The sequence below is a fragment of the Epinephelus lanceolatus genome, chromosome 12 (genome assembly GCF_041903045.1).
Source record: "Epinephelus lanceolatus isolate andai-2023 chromosome 12, ASM4190304v1, whole genome shotgun sequence".
NCBI lineage: Eukaryota > Metazoa > Chordata > Actinopteri > Perciformes > Serranidae > Epinephelus > Epinephelus lanceolatus.
The window spans coordinates 44,763,928-44,783,863 of record NC_135745.1 but is presented as its reverse complement, the minus strand read 5'-3'; the positions used below and the strand labels follow the sequence as shown (position 1 = coordinate 44,783,863).

The 19,936-nt window shown below is 48.3% G+C and overlaps 3 protein-coding genes across 3 annotated transcripts in view; 2 read left to right on the top strand and 1 right to left on the bottom strand.

Moving 5' to 3' along the window:
- Positions 1–7,625, top strand: part of wdr33 (WD repeat domain 33) — a 41,093-nt gene extending 33,468 nt beyond the window's left edge. Inside the window, exons 15-21 of the mRNA XM_033650092.2 lie at positions 58–213; positions 411–1,232; positions 1,315–1,372; positions 1,838–2,168; positions 2,274–2,434; positions 5,813–5,992; positions 7,158–7,625. Of these exons, the coding sequence (XP_033505983.1) occupies positions 58–213; positions 411–1,232; positions 1,315–1,372; positions 1,838–2,168; positions 2,274–2,434; positions 5,813–5,992; positions 7,158–7,327 (1,878 nt within the window). The 3' untranslated portion in view covers positions 7,328–7,625. The remainder of the gene's footprint in view (positions 1–57; positions 214–410; positions 1,233–1,314; positions 1,373–1,837; positions 2,169–2,273; positions 2,435–5,812; positions 5,993–7,157) is intronic.
- A 2,641-nt stretch (positions 7,626–10,266) lies between these two features.
- sft2d3 (SFT2 domain containing 3) lies at positions 10,267–11,191 on the bottom strand. Its single transcript, XM_033650032.2, has one exon. It carries the CDS (start codon positions 11,149–11,151, stop codon positions 10,465–10,467), a length of 687 nt encoding a protein of 228 aa, XP_033505923.1. The 5' UTR covers positions 11,152–11,191; the 3' UTR covers positions 10,267–10,464.
- A 1,736-nt stretch (positions 11,192–12,927) lies between these two features.
- On the top strand, positions 12,928–18,640 carry LOC117271828 (dual specificity protein phosphatase 18). Its single transcript, XM_033650278.2, has 2 exons — positions 12,928–12,999; positions 16,684–18,640. The coding sequence occupies exon 2, from the start codon at positions 16,687–16,689 to the stop codon at positions 17,302–17,304; it is 618 nt and encodes a 205-aa protein (XP_033506169.1). The 5' UTR covers positions 12,928–12,999; positions 16,684–16,686; the 3' UTR covers positions 17,305–18,640.
- The last annotated feature ends 1,296 nt before the right edge of the window (positions 18,641–19,936 follow it).

Here is a 19,936-nt window from a genome sequence, read left to right as displayed (position 1 = left end):
CGCCATGCACCATGTTAATGTGAGACGTTGACTGTGAGCTCCGCCTCCTCTCCACAGGCCTGGGCGGAGAATAAAGTACCCATGATGCCTCCTAGTGGAGATCTGTCCAAAGACCGGAAGGTGGAGCAGAAAGTAGACGGGAAGAAGAAGACTCAGGCGGAGATCGAACAGGAAATGGCGGCGTTGCAGTACACCAACCCCCTGCTGCTGGAGGTGAGCCCTTATTACTGAAGTCTGCTTCAGGTTGGTTCAGGACCAATGACACTCATTATTATACAGGACACTGTCTGTCCCTCAGTGTCCTAATGTCCTCAGCGAGGACGTGTAGTCCTCTAACAACACCCAGTGACAGTAATGCGGACGTGTCCAGTGTGATGTCATCATAAACTTGTCTTTGGTTCTCGCTGCAGCAAATGAAGATGGACCGGATGAACATGAGCACGGACGGGAACATGGGGCCCCCACAGGGACAGGGCCCTTTGCCCCCCTTCCCTGGCCCTGGAGGTCCAGGGGCCTCAATGCCTCCTGGTCAACAGGGCTTTCCTCCAAACATGCCTCCTCAGCAGATGCCCAACAACATGGGGCCTCCCATGGGCCCCGGAGGCATGCAGCCTTCTTTCATGCCCCCTGGGCAGATGGGGCCGCCCTCTGGACCCCAGCCTCACCAGGGGCCCCCTCAGGGCATGATGGGACCACCAGACATGCAGGGACCCCAAGGTATGCAGAGACACCCCGGTCCGCCCAGAAATGTGGGCCCCCAAGGACCTCACAGTATGGGACCCAGAGGGATGCAGGGGCCCCCTGGTGGGATGATGGGGCCCCCTCCTCGAGGAATGGGTCCAAGGGACCCTCAGGGGCCTCCTCCCCAAGGTGGCATGATGCCACCTCAGGGGATGGGCCCGCAGGGTGGGATGATGGGGCCCCCACCAAGGACACACGGCAACATGCCAAACAACTATGGAATGGGCAACATGCAGGGGCCCCCGGGAGGGTTGCATGGACCTCCAGGAAATATGCAGGGGCCCCCAGGTAACATGCAAGGACCTCATGGGAATATGCAGGGGCCGCCTGGTAGCATGCAAGGACCCCATGGCAACATGCAGGGGCCCCCAGGAAACATGCAAGGACCTCATGGGAACATGCAGGGGCCACCTGGTAGCATGCAAGGACCCCATGGTAACATGCAGGGCCCCCCAGGAAACATGCAGGGGCCTTCATACATGCAGCACCAGGTGAGCTGACGTTCTGAGTGTCTGGTTCAGTTTTAACGCAGCTGTGTGAAGGAGATCTATAAACCTGATCTGGTCTTTGCAGGGTCAGAACTCGGGGCCCATGATGCATGGGATGGGGCAGCAGGGGCCCAACAACAAAGGTAAGACTTGAATCCTGAGTCCTGAGCAGAGGTTTGGATCCGTGTCTGTTGGGGTTGAGATGATGTGGTGTTCCTCAGAGTTCCACTGTGGGCCCAGTGTTTATCTGCTCTGTATGTTCCTCCTCCGTCCTCATCCCTTCATTCTCTGCTCAGAACGTCCTCTCTCCTCCTCTGTCCCTCATCCCTTCATTCTCTGCTCAGAACGTCCTCTCTCCTCCTCTGTCCCTCATCCCTTCATTCTCTGCTCAGAACGTCCTCTCTCCTCCTCTGTCCCTCATCCCTTCATTCTCTGCTCAGAACGTCCTCTCTCCTCCTCCGTCCTCTTCAGAGCGATTGTGGTTCGTTTAACATCCTACAAACCGTCTTTACAGACAATGAGTTGAAATGTTCTCTGGCTTCAGTCTGAAGTTAGAGCTGTGTCCTGGTTCACATCAAGTCCTGATAAGCACTGTTGACTCCTTTCAGACCCTCGGGGGCCGCCGCCCAACCACCACATGGGCCCTCCTGACCGACAGGGTCCTGGAGGACCGGATCAGGGCTCAGGTCCTTACTGGGGGGACAACCAGCAGGGTCGACGTGGACAGCAGGACTTTGACGGAGGCCAGGACTTCCACAGCAGAGGAGAGGAGGGCTGGAGGCCAGGACCTGGACCAGGATACCAGGGAGGAGGAGGAGGAGGAGGAGGAGGAGGAGGACACAGGGGGGGAGGACACCGAGGAGGAGGAGGGAATGGAGGGAACTGGGGCCCTGATGAGAGGTTCACCGGAGGAGAGTTCAGAGGACGGAGAGACGACAGGTGAGACACTCTCTGCTGATATACTGAAACTTGCTGACCCTCAGAGATCTGAACTGGTCTGGACTGGACTGAACTGGACTGAACTGGATTCACTTGGTGTTTCAGGTTCAGAGGAGGAGGCCCCGGCCGGCCCGGAGGTCGAGGTTACCCTGAAGAGTATGGCGGCCAGGAGGAGGGCTTCGATGGCCCGGAGGAGATGGGCCGAGGCTGGGACAACGGAGGCAGAGGGAGGCCGCCTCGAGGAGGAGGTCCACCCAGAGGAGGAGGTGAGAGCTCCTGTCCTCTGAGTGTCCTCTGACTGTCCCGAGTGCCCACTGACTGTCCCCTGAGTGTCCTCTGACTGTCCCAGTGTCCTCTGACTGTCCCCTGAGTGTCCTCTGTTTTTAATATATAATGTATAATTTTATACATAAACATATATATACATATATATGTATATACTCTGTCTCACTGTCTCACTCTGTTTCTCCGTTTCACTCTGTCTCACTCTTTCATTGTCTCACTTTCTGTCTCACTCTGTCTTACTCTATGTCACTGTCTCACTCTCTGTCTCACTCTCTCACTCTGTGTCACTGTCCCACTGTCTCACTCTTTGTTTCACTGTCTCATTCTGTCTCATTGTCTCACTCTGTTTCACTGTCTCACTCTCTGTCTCACTCTGTCTTACTCTCTGTTTCACTGTCTCACTTTCTCACTCTGTGTCACTGTCCCACTGTCTCACTCTGTCTCATTGTCTCACTCTGTTTCACTGTCTCACTTTCTCACTCTGTGTCACTGTCCCACTGTCTCACTCTGTCTCATTGTCTCACTCTGTTTCACTGTCTCACTGTCTGTCTCACTCTGTCTTACTCTCTGTCTCACTGTTTCACTGCCTCTCTGTCTCACTCTTTCACTGTCTCACTGTTTCACTGTCTCACTCAATTCAATTTTTTCAATTTCAATAAGCTTTATTGGCATGACTGTAGATTAACAATATTGCCAAAGACATTAAAAATTTACAAATGAAGTACAATAATAAAAGTAAGTCAGAAAACTATAAAAAAAAAAGATTAAATATATGATATATAATACAAAATACACCAATCTACAATACAATACACCAATATATAATATAGAAAAAAAAATGAATAAAGAAAAATGTAGGTTGTGAGTTACAAGGACTGTAAATATAGACAGGTGTGTCAGGTGTTGTGATGGTTGTCCCTCAGGCTGTGGCATAACCTGACATATTTTGCTGCTGCTAAGCTGCTGACTCTGTTCTCTCCAAGGATGTGTTGCATTTTAGTTTGATCAGGCAGAGAATCAAAGTCAGTGACTTTATGTTTTATTTTTGAGAGGAAGTCGGCTCTGATGTGTTCATACTTGCTGCAGTGCAACAGGAAGTGTGTCTCTGTCTCCGCTTGTCTGTGTGGACAGAGCTCACACAACCTGTCCTCTCTGGGCAGCCAGGTCTGCCTGTGTCTGCCCGTCTCTATGGCCAAGCTGTGGTCACTGAGTCTGTACATGGTCAAAGTCTTCCTCAGTTTCTCATCAGTCACGGTGCTCAGATATTCTGCCACCGTGTACTGTCTGTTTAGAGCCAAATAACACTGAAGTTTGCTTTGCATTTTTGTGGTCGATGTCCAATAGTTAATGTAATGTTCTTTTTGTTTCTCTATAATTTGGTGGGTCCAGATTGTGTCTCACTCTCTCACTCTGTGTCACTGTCCCACTGTCTCACTCTGTCTCATTGTCTCACTCTCTGTCTCACCGTCTCTCTGTCTCACTCTTTCACTGTCTCACTCTCTCTCTCTCTCTCACTATCCCACTGTCTCACTCTGTTTCACTGTCTCACTCTCTCTCTCACTCTCTCACTGTGTCACTGTCCCACTCTGTCTCATTGTCTCACTGTTTCACTGTCTCACTCTCTGTCTCATTGTCTCACTGTTTCTGTCTCACTCTCTCACTCTGTTTCACTCTCTCACTCTGTTTCACTGTCTCACTCTCTGTCTCACCGTCTCTCTGTCTCACTCTTTCACTGTCTCACTCTGTTTCACTGTCTCTCTGTCACTGTCCCTCTGTCTCATTGTCTCACTCTGTTTCACCGTCTATCTGTCTCACTCTTTCACTGTCTCACTCTCTGTTTCACTCTGTTTCACTGTCTCACTCTCTCTCTCTCTCTCACTATCCCACTGTCTCACTCTGTTTCACTGTCTCACTCTCTCTCTCACTCTCTCACTGTGTCACTGTCCCACTCTGTCTCATTGTCTCACTGTTTCACTGTCTCACTCTCTGTCTCATTGTCTCACTGTTTCTGTCTCACTCTCTCACTCTGTTTCACTCTCTCACTCTGTTTCACTGTCTCACTCTCTGTCTCACCGTCTCTCTGTCTCACTCTTTCACTGTCTCACTCTGTTTCACTGTCTCTCTGTCACTGTCCCTCTGTCTCATTGTCTCACTCTGTTTCACCGTCTATCTGTCTCACTCTTTCACTGTCTCACTCTCTGTTTCACTCTGTTTCACTGTCTCACTCTCTGTCTCACTCTCTCACTATCCCACTGTCTCACTCTGTTTCACTGTCTCTCTCTGTCTCACTGTGTCACTGTCTCACTCTCTCACTGTGTCACTGTCCCACTGTCTCACTCTGTCTCATTGTCTCACTCTCTGTCTCACCATCTCTCTGTCTCACTCTTTCACTGTCTTACTCACTCTCTCACTATCCCACTGTCTCACTCTGTTTCACTGTCTCACTCTCTCTCTCACTCTCTCACTGTGTCACTGTCCCACTCTGTCTCATTGTCTCACTGTTTCACTGTCTCACTCTCTGTCACGTTGTCTCACTGTTTCTGTCTCACTCTCTCACTCTGTTTCACTGTCTCTCTCTCTGTCTCACTCTGTCTCACCGTCTCTCTGTCTCACTCTTTCACTGTCTCTCTGTCTCACTCTCTCACTCTGTGTCACTGTCCCACTCTCTGTTTCACTGTCTCACTCTGTTTCACCGTCTCTCTGTCTCACTCTTTCACTGTCTCACTCTGTTTCACTGTCTCTCTGTCTCACTGTCTCACTCTGTGTCACTGTCCCACTGTCTCACTCACTGTTTCACTGTCTAACTCGGTTTCACTGTCTCACTTTCTGTTTCACTGTCTCACTGTCTCACTCTGTTTCACTCTCACTCTCTGTTTCACTGTCTCACTCTCTTTCACTGTCTCACTCTCTGTCTCACTGTTTCACTGTCTCACTCTCTGTCTCACTCTGTTTCACCGTCTCTCTGTCTCACTCTTTCACTGTCTCACTCTGTTTCACTGTCTCTCTGTCTCACTGTCTCACTCTGTGTCACTGTCCCACTGTCTCACTCACTGTTTCACTGTCTAACTCGGTTTCACTGTCTCACTTTCTGTTTCACTGTCTCACTCTGTTTCACTCTCACTCTGTTTCACTGTCTCACTCTCTTTCACTGTCTCACTCTCTGTCTCACTGTTTCACTGTCTCACTCTCTGTCTCACTCTGTTTCACCGTCTCTCTGTCTAACTCGGTTTCACTGTCTCATTCTGTTTCACTGTCTCACTCTCTGTTTCACTGTCTCACTCTGTCTCACTGTCTCACTCTCTGTTCCTCATCTTGTTGCCGCACGTCGACAGTAAAGTCTGTTCTGCTCCTATCCGTAGGTCACGATGGTTATCGGGATGGTCAGCAGATGCATGATGGGTCGTCTCCGGCGGGGCGTGAGCGCTCCTCTTCTCTGCAGGGGATGGACATGGCGTCTCTGCCCCCGCGGAAGCGTCCGTGGCAGGACGGACCGGGAGCCGGAGACCTCCGAGAGCGAGAGTCCCCCGGAGCTGACGGAGGTGAGAACACAGCGAACCAACATCAGAGGGACGTCCGTCACTACGGCGCCACCAACAGGACAAAACACAAACACTGTAATGAGTTAGAGCTATGTCTTTTTGATCTGCCTTTTAAAGCAACACAATGGGGGATTGCACTTTTCACCTCACGGGCTCCTCCTACAGACGGCAAACGGTATTGTCTGTTACAACTGTCGCAAAAATCTTTCTGCGTGTGCATTTGTTGACAAGCCAACGATGCCGGTGAACTTCCTGAAGCTGGCCGTGTAGTGCGCCATCATCATGTCTTCAGCACAGGTAAAGCAGCCTCATAGTATTCTGTACATACATGATGAGGCCAACACACAAATGAGTTGCTCTCTGCATGTCAGGGCTGACCTCCTCCTCACAGCACACACATACACAAACTGAGAGAGTGAAGTCAGACAACAGCAGAGAGGCCGCGGTGCAGATGAAGGGAATATAACTTCAAGATTACTCTAGTTAACTACAGCTACGCTTGTTACTGTGAATAAGTGCGATAAAACCTCTGCCAGCCAAGCCAATACTTTATCAATACATGTGATCAGCATGTAGAAAGCCATATTTCAGTCTGCTCTGTCCACAGTCTCTCATTCACCGCGATTATGATTTACAATCACGGTCGACACAAGCACATGGCGCTCGCGATGCTAACAGCAAAGTGTTAAAGACAAACTAAAATGAAAGCTGTCTGTATGTAGGCTACGCTACTCTAAAGAGAGGAGGGGGACATAACGGGGGGGGGGGACATAACGTATGCCATAAAGCAGCCAAATTTTGTAGTCCTTTTTGTGTCTGGGTTCGTACCTGAACCCTGACGCTGCATCGAGCCAGTACAAGTGAAACAGACTCTCCAGCAGTGACGGTGGAATCATCCAACCTACTGAGTTGAACCATCACAAGGATCTTGGATATATATTTTATATTTTGAGGGCTCAAAAACTCCATTGTGTTGCTTTAATTTGGAGTGATGTCACAGTGTGGGGGCTTTACCCAGTCACTTTATTGTTTTGTTGTTGTTGTTTTGTTGTTGTTGTTTGATGTGGAGCTGTGAGCTGTGTCTGTATGAAGAGTTTTAACGATCAGATCAAAGTCCATCTGAAGAGTGAACTGACTTTGTTCCCCTCACATCACCTCCTTGCAGGTCGCCCCCCCCAGAGGGATGACGGGGGTTACGGTCCTTCTGGTCGAGGGGGACGAGGCGGCTGGGGTCCTGGAGGAGGACCTGGACCAGGACCTGGACCTGGACCGGGTCCGAGGAGAGGAGGACCAGCGCCCAGAGGACCACCGAGGGGGGGCGTCCGGGGCCGGTAGTCCCTTCCTCCAGCCGTCTGGTCCCTGCTGGTCCCCCCACAGACCTGAGACCAAGTCCCGATCCTGAGACCCCCCCAGACGAACTTTTGGTCATGTGACACATTGAGATCTGTGGCGCTGCGAGGACGGACAGGAAGTGAACGTCTCACCGTGGCTCAGATCATTTTAATGTAAAATACTGTAGAGAATCATCAGCCGTCTCTTTTATTTCAGAGTCACTTCGTCTTGTTGCTTTTTGTAAAAGATTTCTATGTTTTTGTGTTTTCACTGAGGTGGACAATAAAGATTCACACTTCAACTCCCTTGCTGCCACACGTGGACGCTTCTTTAGTCAGGTGACCTGCGGTCATCACCGCGGGTCACCTGACCAAACGTTAGCATCACTGAACATCCTGGAATCATGTGCAGATGTTTCTGTGCTGGAGTGGAAACATCGTCACCAACAGCCTGAAGTCAGTTTGTTTTATTACGTCTGGCAGTTCTGACACTTTAACACCAACGGTCAGAGTAGAAACGTGTTTCACATTTTCACAGTTTGATTGTCTCAGGAAATATCAGTGTCAAAAAAATAATAAATCAATGTCGCAGTGTCGGCGCTGGTGACAGCCGAGACCAGAGGCATTATGTTCGCAGGTCGTCCGTCTGTCTGTCTCATCACCACCAGACAATCAGAGATCTCCGCCTTCTGATAGTCTGGGGACACTCCTTTCTAAAGTGTGTTTAACACACCGGCGAAAACGGCCGGCAACAAAGCAACGCCTCTTGCATTTTTGAAAAGGACACGCCTTCTCGGAAATGTGCGCTCCCCCTTTTCTCGTCTGCAAGGAAACAAACACACAGAGAGCTTGAAAATGGATGCCGAGAGATTTAACTCTGTTTTATCAAACGTGTGCTCATCCGTGAAGAAAATATTTTTTCCAGCAGATGTCTTAGTTACAACATGATTGAGCTAACTGGAGTAGTTTCATGTCGTATCCGACAACGGGAGGCTTTTAACAGATGACGTCCTGATGTTAGCTTTGCTGCTGCTGTTAGCTGTCCCTGTCAGCTGCAGCCACTGATGCTTTCTAGACATCGTGATTTCCCAAAACTGAATAAATACCACACATAGCAACACAAAACTGCTTTGCTAGCTCAATCATGTTGTAACTAAGATATCCGCTGGAAAAGACATTTTTTTCACGGACCGTTTAATGAGTTATTACCTATTACAGACACTGCTAACGGCTAACAGGGCTAACAGCTAACGGTTAGCCCAGCTAAACGTGCACACAGAAATAGTAATGTTTGTTCAATCATTGTGTTTATAGACTTTACAAACATCGGATTAGTCCAAACGGTGATACAGTGATGTGAAAAATGTGATATATAGGCTATATATATATATATATATATATATAGCTAAAAGCTCTGCTGGTTTTCTATCCGGAAGTATTTGTAAACAACAAGGCGATTCCCTCTAACGTTATAGTCCGGCTGGACGGATGAGTCATGGCCTTGTAAAAGATTATGTTTGTTTCTTTTAGTTGGCGAGAATGTGTCGCCGCAAACGCGACAAACATCCACTAACTTTGACGGCGTTTTCTGCGAGCGCGGCTGAGCCATTTTGTACCGCTACACGTGTTTCTAGTGGGACTATGTTTACAAGCACAAGAGTTCAGCGAGCCACCGAAGGACCGCCCTGCAGATTTACTACTGGTTCTGCAACGTAGGGAGTTTTTTAAACTCTGAAATTGTATCCGCCCATCTAAACACAAAATCAGGGAGAAAGTCATCAGTCTTTAGTTAAGCAAAGCGTCTAAAGACTGACTTGTGAGTCTAGGCGGAGTCATACAACCACAGGGTGGACTGGTGAGGGAGCCAGTGGCCCCTCAGCAGCACAGGGGGCCTGATGCAGCAACACTCTCTGAAGATCCACCAAACGTTCCTAAACGTTCAGATCCAGCTCACCTGTCAGCACAGGTAACGCCCCCTGAACACTGTAAAAGGACAGGTGTGGTGCCGTGTGCAAAGACTGAACCAGAGTGATGTCACCATTAAGGCTGTAACTCCAAAGACGAGTTCCTGCAGTCATGAAAACGTGACTGATGAGCTTCAGCACTGCTGGAAATTTAAAGAACTTAATATTTGTGTCTCAGCCGCAGTGATGAAGTGTTCACATTTTTACTGCAGTAGAAGTACTCATATATACAAATACTCTATTACTAATTAAAGTCCTGCAGTAAGAATGTTGCTCACACAGGAAGTTTAAACAAATTTAATCAGTAAAAATAATGAAATTATTTCAAAGGAAAAAAAGTAAGTCGTCATATTTGAGAAGCTTTGAAATGAGTTTGTATTAAAATGAAACAGATCAAACCAGTCATCAATTAATGTTCTGATCGATCAACTGATGGTTTCAGCTGCACTTTTATATTTACATTTGGTTTGTGTGCAAAGATCTTCATTTTAAATCACAGGAGTCAAACGCAGTGTTCCCTCTGAGGTGTGGACAAGTCATTAAAATACTCCAGTACTTATTTACTCAGTTACACTGCAGCAGAGCGACGCTCAGGAGCTCAGTAACTGGGTTAGACAGTAAAGTTTTATTTTATAACCTTCAGATTTAATAATATAATCACCTGAATTACTTTAAATGATAATTAAATTAGATTATTTGAAATTCATGTATTTTTTAAATGTTCAAATATAAAACTTGTGTTTCCTGCTGACGGACGAACAGATGTTTCGTCTCATCTGGAGCTCCAGTAAAATGTTCTCTGACCTCAGAGGAGCAGGAATAAGAAACACTGGTGAATCCCAGAATTCAGTGGGGACAAACAAACAAACAAACAAAGAGAGAATGTTTCCTGCAGGCAGTGTCTGCAGTGAGCTCAGAGGTCAGAGGTCACACACGGTGGTCTGTTTCCTGCAGCACAGAAACATGAGAGAAAATAAAGTTTGACAGTTTGAACATGTTAAACTTTATTTGGTCCTGTGAGCAGCAGCACGTGTCAATAATCAATAATCAGTCAGTGAGCCTCAGCCTGCAGGGAATGTACCGACAGTCACTTCCTGACGGGGACCCCTCTGCGGCTCCTGGGGGCCCCCGGACCCTGTCTGTGAGATGTGCCCGGCCTCTGACGCTCGGTCCCCGGTCAGATCGGCATGCTTTTCCCGGTGACGGTCCTTTTGATGGCAGAAGCCGCCATCCCTCCCATGAAGCGGATCCCGGCGCTGCCCCCGGGCAGCAGCGACACCACGTACCCGACGATGGCGGTGACCTGCAGGGCGGCACCCAGCGCGGTCAGCACGGTGCTGTGGAGGCTCAGCGCCGCGTACAGAGTCCCTCCGAGGGCGCACAGGTACACGGCGGCTCCGGGAGAGGTGGGCAGGCCGGCGATGAGTCTGCTGGGGCCGCGCAGCACCGCCGCGGCCGCGATGGCGAACAGCGAGCCGAGCGACCAGAGCAGCGCGAACTTGCGGGCGTAGAGCAGCAGCAGCGGGGCGTACAGGGCCGACAGTCCGAAACACAGCGCCGAGAAACACACGCACACCCCGAAGGCCACCAGCCGCTGCCGGCGGCTCATGCCCGGCAGGCACGGGTCCGGCTCGGCCGACCACGGCCAAGAAAAGCCGCTGTTTCCGCCGGAGCTCTGGCCGGACGGACTGCCGCCGCGGCTCCCGGACCACGGGCTCGACCACCGCCCGAACCAGCTCCCTGGTACCGGCTCCGGGTCATCCAGGTCCACCGTACAGCTGGAGCTGGACTGGGAGATGGTCCTAGCGCCGCCGCCTTTGGACTGAGCCAAATACTCCTGAAGCTGTCGGTTCAGTTCCGCCATGACGGAGGAAGCTAACAGGCTAACAGTTAGCTAGCTGCTCTTCTTCTGCTGCTGCAGCTTCCTCTCAACTTCCGGCAGCCACACACACACACACACACACACACACACACACACACACACACACACACACACACACACACACTGCCCCCAACAGGACGACATCATCATTATTATCTTACTATATAAACTCTGTGTGTGTGTGTTCCACGTTTTTCTCCTCACTGACTTGGTCAATCCATGTGAAATTTGGCACAGTGGTAGAGGGTCATGGGAGGATGCCAATGAAGCAATATTACATCAATTGGCCAAAGGGGGGCGCTATAGCAACCGACTGAAATGTCAAACTTTGAATGGGCATATCTCATGCCCCGTATGTGGTAGAGACATGAAACTTTGCACAGAGATGCCTCTCCTCATGAGGAACACATTTGCCTCAAGAACCCATAACTTTCGCTTATATAGATTTTCCACCATTTTGAATTTTTTGAAAAACACTTCAAATGGATCTCTTCCTAGGAAGTTTGAGCGATCTGCATGAAACTGGGTGAACATAATCTAGGGACCAATATCTAAAGTTCCCTCTTGGCAAAAGTTGGAAAACTTACTAAAACTGAGCTTCTATAAGGCAATGAATATTGCGGAGGGCGTGGCTCATCACATAAAGGTGTATAACATCTCAAGGGTTTCACCCATCACCACGCAACTTTGTAGGCATATGACCACACATAATCTGAGGGGACCCCTCCATTATTGACCCCATCAAACAAAATGGGGGCGCTAGAGAGCTCATTTCTTATCTAGGCCTAACCGCCATATGGATTTTTACTAAACTTGGTAGATATGTAGAACAGGACGCCTCAAGGTGACTGGAGAAATTTAACTCTAATTGGCAACTGGGTGGCGCTATAACAACAGAAAAATGCTTCAAAATGGCTAAAATGTGACCGATCGCTGTGGCTCCCCCTGTGGACCAATGTTGGTGTTGTTTCTAATGTTTGGTATGACTAAGTCATGGTATGGTATGCTGTACTCAATGGACTAGTTATTATATTTTAATGAAATGTACTGAACATCATGATCATCATCATCATCATCATCACCATCATCAGTGTCTCTCTTTATTTTATATTATATCTGTACACATTAAATATATTTAATTACACTTCATGTCGTATTGTAACCGTTCAACAGAGACTTTAAAGGTACAAAGTCTCTTTAACACAATAATCGGTGCAAATATTCAACTCTGCAAAATTCGTCCCTCTTGAGTGTAAATTTAACACACACACACTGTATTTATTACTGTATATATTGTGTCTTACAGTGTCATGCTACACATGTATTTATATTTCTAAAAATAAAATGAATATTTGTGCCCAACTATGAAATAAAACTCCTTATATTGACAATTGATAAATACTGAGCACTGTAATAGGAACAAAACATAATTTCACGTGTTTAATCATCATCATCATCATAATCATCATCATCATCGTCTGACAGCCCATCTCCATTTATCTCATACTCTATCACATATAATACATTTGACGTATTTTAAAACAATTTAATAATTTTCTGTGTTCAATGATAAATTGATTCTAATCAATAAAACATGAAGAGTTCACAGTAAAGAGGAGTGTGTGTGATGAAAGTCACGTGACTTCAGGAGCAGTTTTCAGCTGTCAGACTAAAATTAACCCTTCAGTTCATTGGCTGGCTGACTGACACACACAACCTTCTATGGTATCTTCAATGTGTGTGTGTGTGTGTGTGTGTGTGTGTTCATTCAGAGCAGTCATCAGAGGAGGAAACAACAGAAACCAAAGAGAAGGATCTGACCAGCAGCAGGTAACACACTCACATTAACTCATTAACCAAACATGATGATGTGTCAGCCTGCTGGTGTGTTTCTGCCAAACATCTGAGGTGTGCAGCAGGGTGTGGTTAGCCTAGCTTAGCACAGAGACTGGAAACAAGGAGAAACTGTTAGCCTAGCTTAGCACAGAGACTGGGAACAAGGAGAAACTGTTAGCTTAGCTTAGCTTAGCACAAAGACTGGAAACAAGGGGAAATTGTTAGCCTAGCTTAGCACAGAGACTGGAAACAAGGGGAAACTGTTAGCCTAGCTTAGCACAGAGACTGGGAACAAGGAGAAACTGTTAGCTTAGCACAGAGACTGGAAACAAGGAGAAACTGTTAGCTTAGCACAGAGACTGGGAACAAGGAGAAACTGTTAGCTTAGCTTAGCTTAGCACAAAGACTGGAAACAAGGGGAGGGGAAACTGTTAGCCTAGCTTAGCACAGAGACTGGGAACAAGGAGAAACTGTTAGCTTAGCACAGAGACTGGAAACAAGGAGAAACTGTTAGCTTAGCACAGAGACTGGGAACAAGGAGAAACTGTTAGCTTAGCTTAGCACAGAGACTGGGAACAAGGAGAAACTGTTAGCTTAGCACAGAGACTGGAAACAAGGAGAAACTGTTAGCTTAGCACAGAGACTGGGAACAAGGAGAAACTGTTAGCTTAGCTAGGCACAAAGACTGGAAACAAGGGGAGGGGAAACTGTTAGCCTAGCTTAGCACATAGACTGGAAACAAGGGGAAACTGTTAGCTTGGACTGGAAACAAGGAGAAACTGTTAGCTTAGCACAGAGACTGGAAACAAGGAGAAACTGTTAGCTTAGCACAGAGACTGGGAACAAGGAGAAACTGTTAGCTTAGCTTAGCACAGAGACTGGGAACAAGGAGAAACTGTTAGCCTAGCTTAGCACAGAGACTGGAAACAAGGAGAAACTGTTAGCCTAGCTTAGCACAGAGACTGGGAACAAGGAGAAACTGTTAGCTTAGCTTAGCTTAGCACAAAGACTGGAAACAAGGGGAAATTGTTAGCCTAGCTTAGCACAGAGACTGGAAACAAGGGGAAACTGTTAGCCTAGCTTAGCACAGAGACTGGGAACAAGGAGAAACTGTTAGCTTAGCACAGAGACTGGAAACAAGGAGAAACTGTTAGCTTAGCACAGAGACTGGGAACAAGGAGAAACTGTTAGCTTAGCTTAGCTTAGCACAAAGACTGGAAACAAGGGGAGGGGAAACTGTTAGCCTAGCTTAGCACAGAGACTGGGAACAAGGAGAAACTGTTAGCTTAGCACAGAGACTGGAAACAAGGAGAAACTGTTAGCTTAGCACAGAGACTGGGAACAAGGGGAAACTGTTAGCTTAGCTTAGCACAGAGACTGGGAACAAGGAGAAACTGTTAGCTTAGCACAGAGACTGGAAACAAGGAGAAACTGTTAGCTTAGCACAGAGACTGGGAACAAGGAGAAACTGTTAGCTTAGCTTAGCACAAAGACTGGAAACAAGGGGAGGGGAAACTGTTAGCCTAGCTTAGCACAGAGACTGGAAACAAGGGGAAACTGTTAGCTTGGACTGGAAACAAGGAGAAACTGTTAGCTTAGCACAGAGACTGGAAACAAGGAGAAACTGTTAGCTTAGCACAGAGACTGGGAACAAGGAGAAACTGTTAGCTTAGCTTAGCACAAAGACTGGAAACAAGGGGAGGGGAAACTGTTAGCCTAGCTTAGCACAGAGACTGGGAACAAGGAGAAACTGTTAGCTTAGCACAGAGACTGGAAACAAGGAGAAACTGTTAGCTTAGCACAGAGACTGGGAACAAGGAGAAACTGTTAGCTTAGCTTAGCACAGAGACTGGGAACAAGGAGAAACTGTTAGCTTAGCACAGAGACTGGAAACAAGGAGAAACTGTTAGCTTAGCACAGAGACTGGGAACAAGGAGAAACTGTTAGCTTAGCTTAGCACAAAGACTGGAAACAAGGGGAGGGGAAACTGTTAGCCTAGCTTAGCACAGAGACTGGAAACAAGGGGAAACTGTTAGCTTGGACTGGAAACAAGGAGAAACTGTTAGCTTAGCACAGAGACTGGAAACAAGGAGAAACTGTTAGCTTAGCACAGAGACTGGGAACAAGGAGAAACTGTTAGCTTAGCACAGAGACTGGGAACAAGGAGAAACTGTTAGCTTAGCTTAGCACAAAGACTGGAAACAAGGAGAAACTGTTAGCTTAGCACAGAGACTGGAAACAAGGAGAAACTGTTAGCTTAGCACAGAGACTGGGAACAAGGAGAAACTGTTAGCTTAGCTTAGCACAAAGACTGGAAACAAGGGGAAACTGTTAGCCTAGCTTAGCACAAAGACTGGAAACAAGGAGAAACTGTTAGCTTAGCACAGAGACTGGAAACAAGGAGAAACTGTTAGCTTAGCTTAGCACAAAGACTGGAAACAAGGGGAAACTTTTAGCATAGTTTAGCACAGAGACTGGAAGCAGGGGAAAACTGGGACTGTTAATTTTTGGGGCATGTCAAAATCATTTTTTAACCACTGGGGGACTGGTTTAGGAGAGGGATATACAGATTTACATTTTTGTATTTCTTACTACCAATTTTTAAAGAAGACGTGCCTCCCAGCGTGTTTTCTTTCCCTCCAGATTTTGGCGATTTTTAATGATACCTTGCAGTGACACCATTTATCAACGACAGAAACTGTTAAAACAGAAATTTTCATTTGATTTTTACATTTCTGCCGGTCCTTGAACACATCACGTGTGAATCGATTTTTTAAAAAATAAATAAATCTAAGCTTAAAATAGTAAAACTTCATCAAAATCACTTTATTCTATTCTATTCTAAATTCTGTTTTCAGTTCTTGTGCTACGCTAGGCTAACAGCTTCCCCTTGTTTCTAGTCTTTGAGCTAAGCTAGGCTAACAGTTTCCCCTATTCTACCGCTCTTTTATTGAATCCATCCTTTAGCCTAGTGTCTTGGCTCAGCAACCTATCCCTAAAAAATAAGAACTCCCTGAACCAAATTGTGAGGTGGGCTAGTAGGCTGATAGGAGAGCCACAGCTGATCCCTGAATCCTTATACACCAAGCAGTTACAGAGGCTAGCTGGGTGCATTCTAGAAGATGGCTCCCACCCACTATATGGCGAATTTCAGCCCCTTCCATCAGGTCGCAGATACAAAGTGCCTGTCTGCAAAACTAAACGATATAGGGACAACTTTGTGCCCGCGTCCATTAGAATGTTAAATAAGACATAGTAATCTTTTATTGACTAAACTTAAATTTATTGACTCTACGGCCTTTTTATTCTATTTATTGTTTTTGTATCTGCCATGATGGTTTTTTACTCTGTTTTTTGTATATTTGTACCTGTCTCTTAGTCTGAAGCACTGTTGTCACTGTGTTGTCACTGTCTTATATCTTTGTCCTAATTGTTGTCTGTGTGAAAGCAGCTGACTCACCTAACCTAACTGCAAACCAAATCTACCCTCGGGTACTAATAAAGTTACCTCACCTTACCTGTTTTTCAGTCTTTATGCTAAGCTAAGCTAACAGTTTTCCCTTGTTTCCAGTCTTTATGCTAAGCTAGGCTAACAGCTTCCCCTTGTTTCCAGTCTTTATGCTAAGCTAGGCTGACAGCTGTTGGTCCTCATGTTAACGCTGACGTGTTTCCTGACAGGTCATGTCGGTGTCTCAGATCACTCCCACCCTGTTCCTCAGTGGGGCCGACGCCCCCCTCAACGCTGCACTGATGTCACAGAAGGGCATCACACTGATCGTCAACGCCACACTCAGCCACACCTGTCCCGCCTACCCAGGGGTGGAGTGTGTGCGTGTTCCTGTCTCTGACCTGCCCAGCGCTCGCCTCGGAGACCACTTTGACCGTGTGGCCGAGCGTATCCATGGTAACCGTGCAGGGGGCACTCTGGTGCACTGTGTTGTTGGTATGAGTCGCTCGCCGGCGTTGGTGATGGCGTACCTGATGCGGTACCGAGGGGTGACCCTCTGCCAGGCCCACCGCTGGGTCCAGGACAGCCGGCCCTTCGTCAGGCTGAACGCTGGCTTCTGGGAGCAGCTGCTGCAGTACGAGAGGAGGCTGTATGGGAAGAACAGCGTCAGGGTGGCCGCAGTCCAAGAGACGCCACCACCACCACTGACGCCGAGGACGCAGAGGACGGTGCCGCCGCAGCAGACGAACTGGCTGTCACTGGTCCCCAGGTCACCTCAGATGACCCAGATGGCAATGACGCCAGCAAACAAGAGAAGAAGAGGAACGAAAAGCAGCAGCATCAAAGTCTGAGCGCCGAGTGACCGCCAACACGTCTGAACGCCAAACACACACATTACCTACAATGCAACTGACCCCCAGACAGGTTGTGGAGGTCAGGGCGGTGACCACCTGCGACCAAACTCACTTTACACCTCAGCTCTCTGAAGGTCACGCCATCATGAGGCGTGTAACCGACCGACAGCTTTAAGATGGCGATCACACCGAGATGAAACGCTTGAAACACGACGCCAGTAAAACCATTGTTTTCTTATGATACGGCGCGTCTGACCGGCGTTCAAGCGTCTTTTTAGACGGCGTTTTTGTAGACGCTTCTTTTTAGACGCGCGTAGACGCTGAAAAGTTGAAATACTTTCAACTTTTTGAGCGTCAGACGCCAGTAGCGAGCGCGCATTGAATAAGCGCTTCCAGTGTTTCAAACGTCTTTGAAGCGTCCGCGTTTCTATCGTCTCATTTCTGTGTGATCGCCCCCTAACTGATGTCATGCTAATGACATCACTTATCCTGTCACAGGGGGGTGGAGCCTATCCCAGCTGACACTGGGCGAGAGGTGGGGTTCACCCTGGACAGGTCACCAGACTATCACAGGACTGACACATAGAGACAGACAACCATTCACACTCACATTCACACCTACGGACAATTTAGAGTCACCAATTAACCTGCATGTCTTTGGACAGTGGGAGGAAGCTGGAGCACCTGGAGGAAACCCACGCTGACACAGGGAGAACATGTCAGAGCACCTGGAGGAAACCCACACTGACACAGGGAGAACATGTCAGAGCACCTGGAGGAAACCCACGCTGACACAGGGAGAACATGTCAGAGCACCTGGAGGAAACCCAAGCTGACACGGGGAGAACATGTCAGAGCACCTGGAGGAAACTCACGCTGACACAGGGAGAACATGTCAGAGCACCTGGAGGAAACCCAAGCTGACACGGGGAGAACATGTCAGAGCACCTGGAGGAAACTCACGCTGACACAGGGAGAACATGTCGGAGCACCTGGAGGAAACCCAAGCTGACACGGGGAGAACATGTTGGAGCACCTGGAGGAAACCCACGCTGACACAGGGAGAACATGTCAGAGCACCTGGAGGAAACCCAAGCTGACACGGGGAGAACATGTTGGAGCACCTGGAGGAAACCCACGCTGACACAGGGAGAACATGTCAGAGCACCTGGAGGAAACCCACGCTGACACAGGGAGAACATGTGGGAGCACCTGGAGGAAACCCACACTGACACAGGGAGAACATGTCAGAGCACCTGGAGGAAACCCAAGCTGACACGGGGAGAACATGTCGGAGCACCTGGAGGAAACCCACGCTGACACAGGGAGAACATGTGGGAGCACCTGGAGGAAACCCACGCTGACACAGGGAGAACATGTCGGAGCACCTGGAGGAAACCCATGCTGACACAGGGAGAACATGTGGGAGCACCTGGAGGAAACCCACGCTGACACAGGGAGAACATGTGGGAGCACCTGGAGGAAACCCACGCTGACACAGGGAGAACATGTCAGAGCACCTGGAGGAAACCCACGCTGACACAGGGAGAACATGTCGGAGCACCTGGAGGAAACCCACGCTGACACAGGGAGAACATGTGGGAGCACCTGGAGGAAACCCACACTGACACAGGGAGAACATGTCAGAGCACCTGGAGGAAACCCACACTGACACAGGGAGAACATGTCAGAGCACCTGGAGGAAACCCACGCTGACACAGGGAGAACATGTCAGAGCACCTGGAGGAAACCCACACTGACACAGGGAGAACATGTCAGAGCACCTGGAGGAAACCCACGCTGACACAGGGAGAACATGTCAGAGCACCTGGAGGAAACCCACACTGACACAGGGAGAACATGTCAGAGCACCTGGAGGAAACCCACGCTGACACAGGGAGAACATGTCGGAGCACCTGGAGGAAACCCACGCTGACACGGGGAGAACATGTCAGAGCACCTGGAGGAAACCCACGCTGACACAGGGAGAACATGTCGGAGCACCTGGAGGAAACCCACGCTGACACAGGGAGAACATGTCGGAGCACCTGGAGGAAACCCACGCTGACACAGGGAGAACATGTGGGAGGCGGCTCCGGCTCTGTATGTAGAGAGCTTCAGTGTTCTTGGACCAGTCCAGTTTATTGTCTGTGAACACTGTACACCTCCTGGATTCAATCAGGAACCACCAGCTCCTTTGTCTTTGTCACATTACGCTGTAGATGGTTCTGTTCATCTTCATCACCCCTCTACAGCTCTGTACTCATCTTCATCTTCATTCATAAATGTCCTCAGAGTTTGTCATTTGTAATTTGTTTTAACGTGTATTTGCAGATCTGTTTCATATTTGGAAACCAGTTCTTTAAAGTCCAGTTCAGACCAAAGATCAGTGACGAGATGAAACAGAGTCAGAGCGTTGCAGAGAAAAGTGTCAGCAGTGTGAACTGGCCGGTCTGAGCTCAACTCAAGCCAGCTGATGTTTGTTTTTCACCGTTTCATCACTGTAGCCAGTATCTCACTATCACTATCCTCATTCAGATTTTAAGAAGCTACAAATTATATTCAGCCACAAAATAAGTCTGAAAAGCTGCAAATCAGAACGAAGTACAGAGAGTTGTTGACTAGAGAT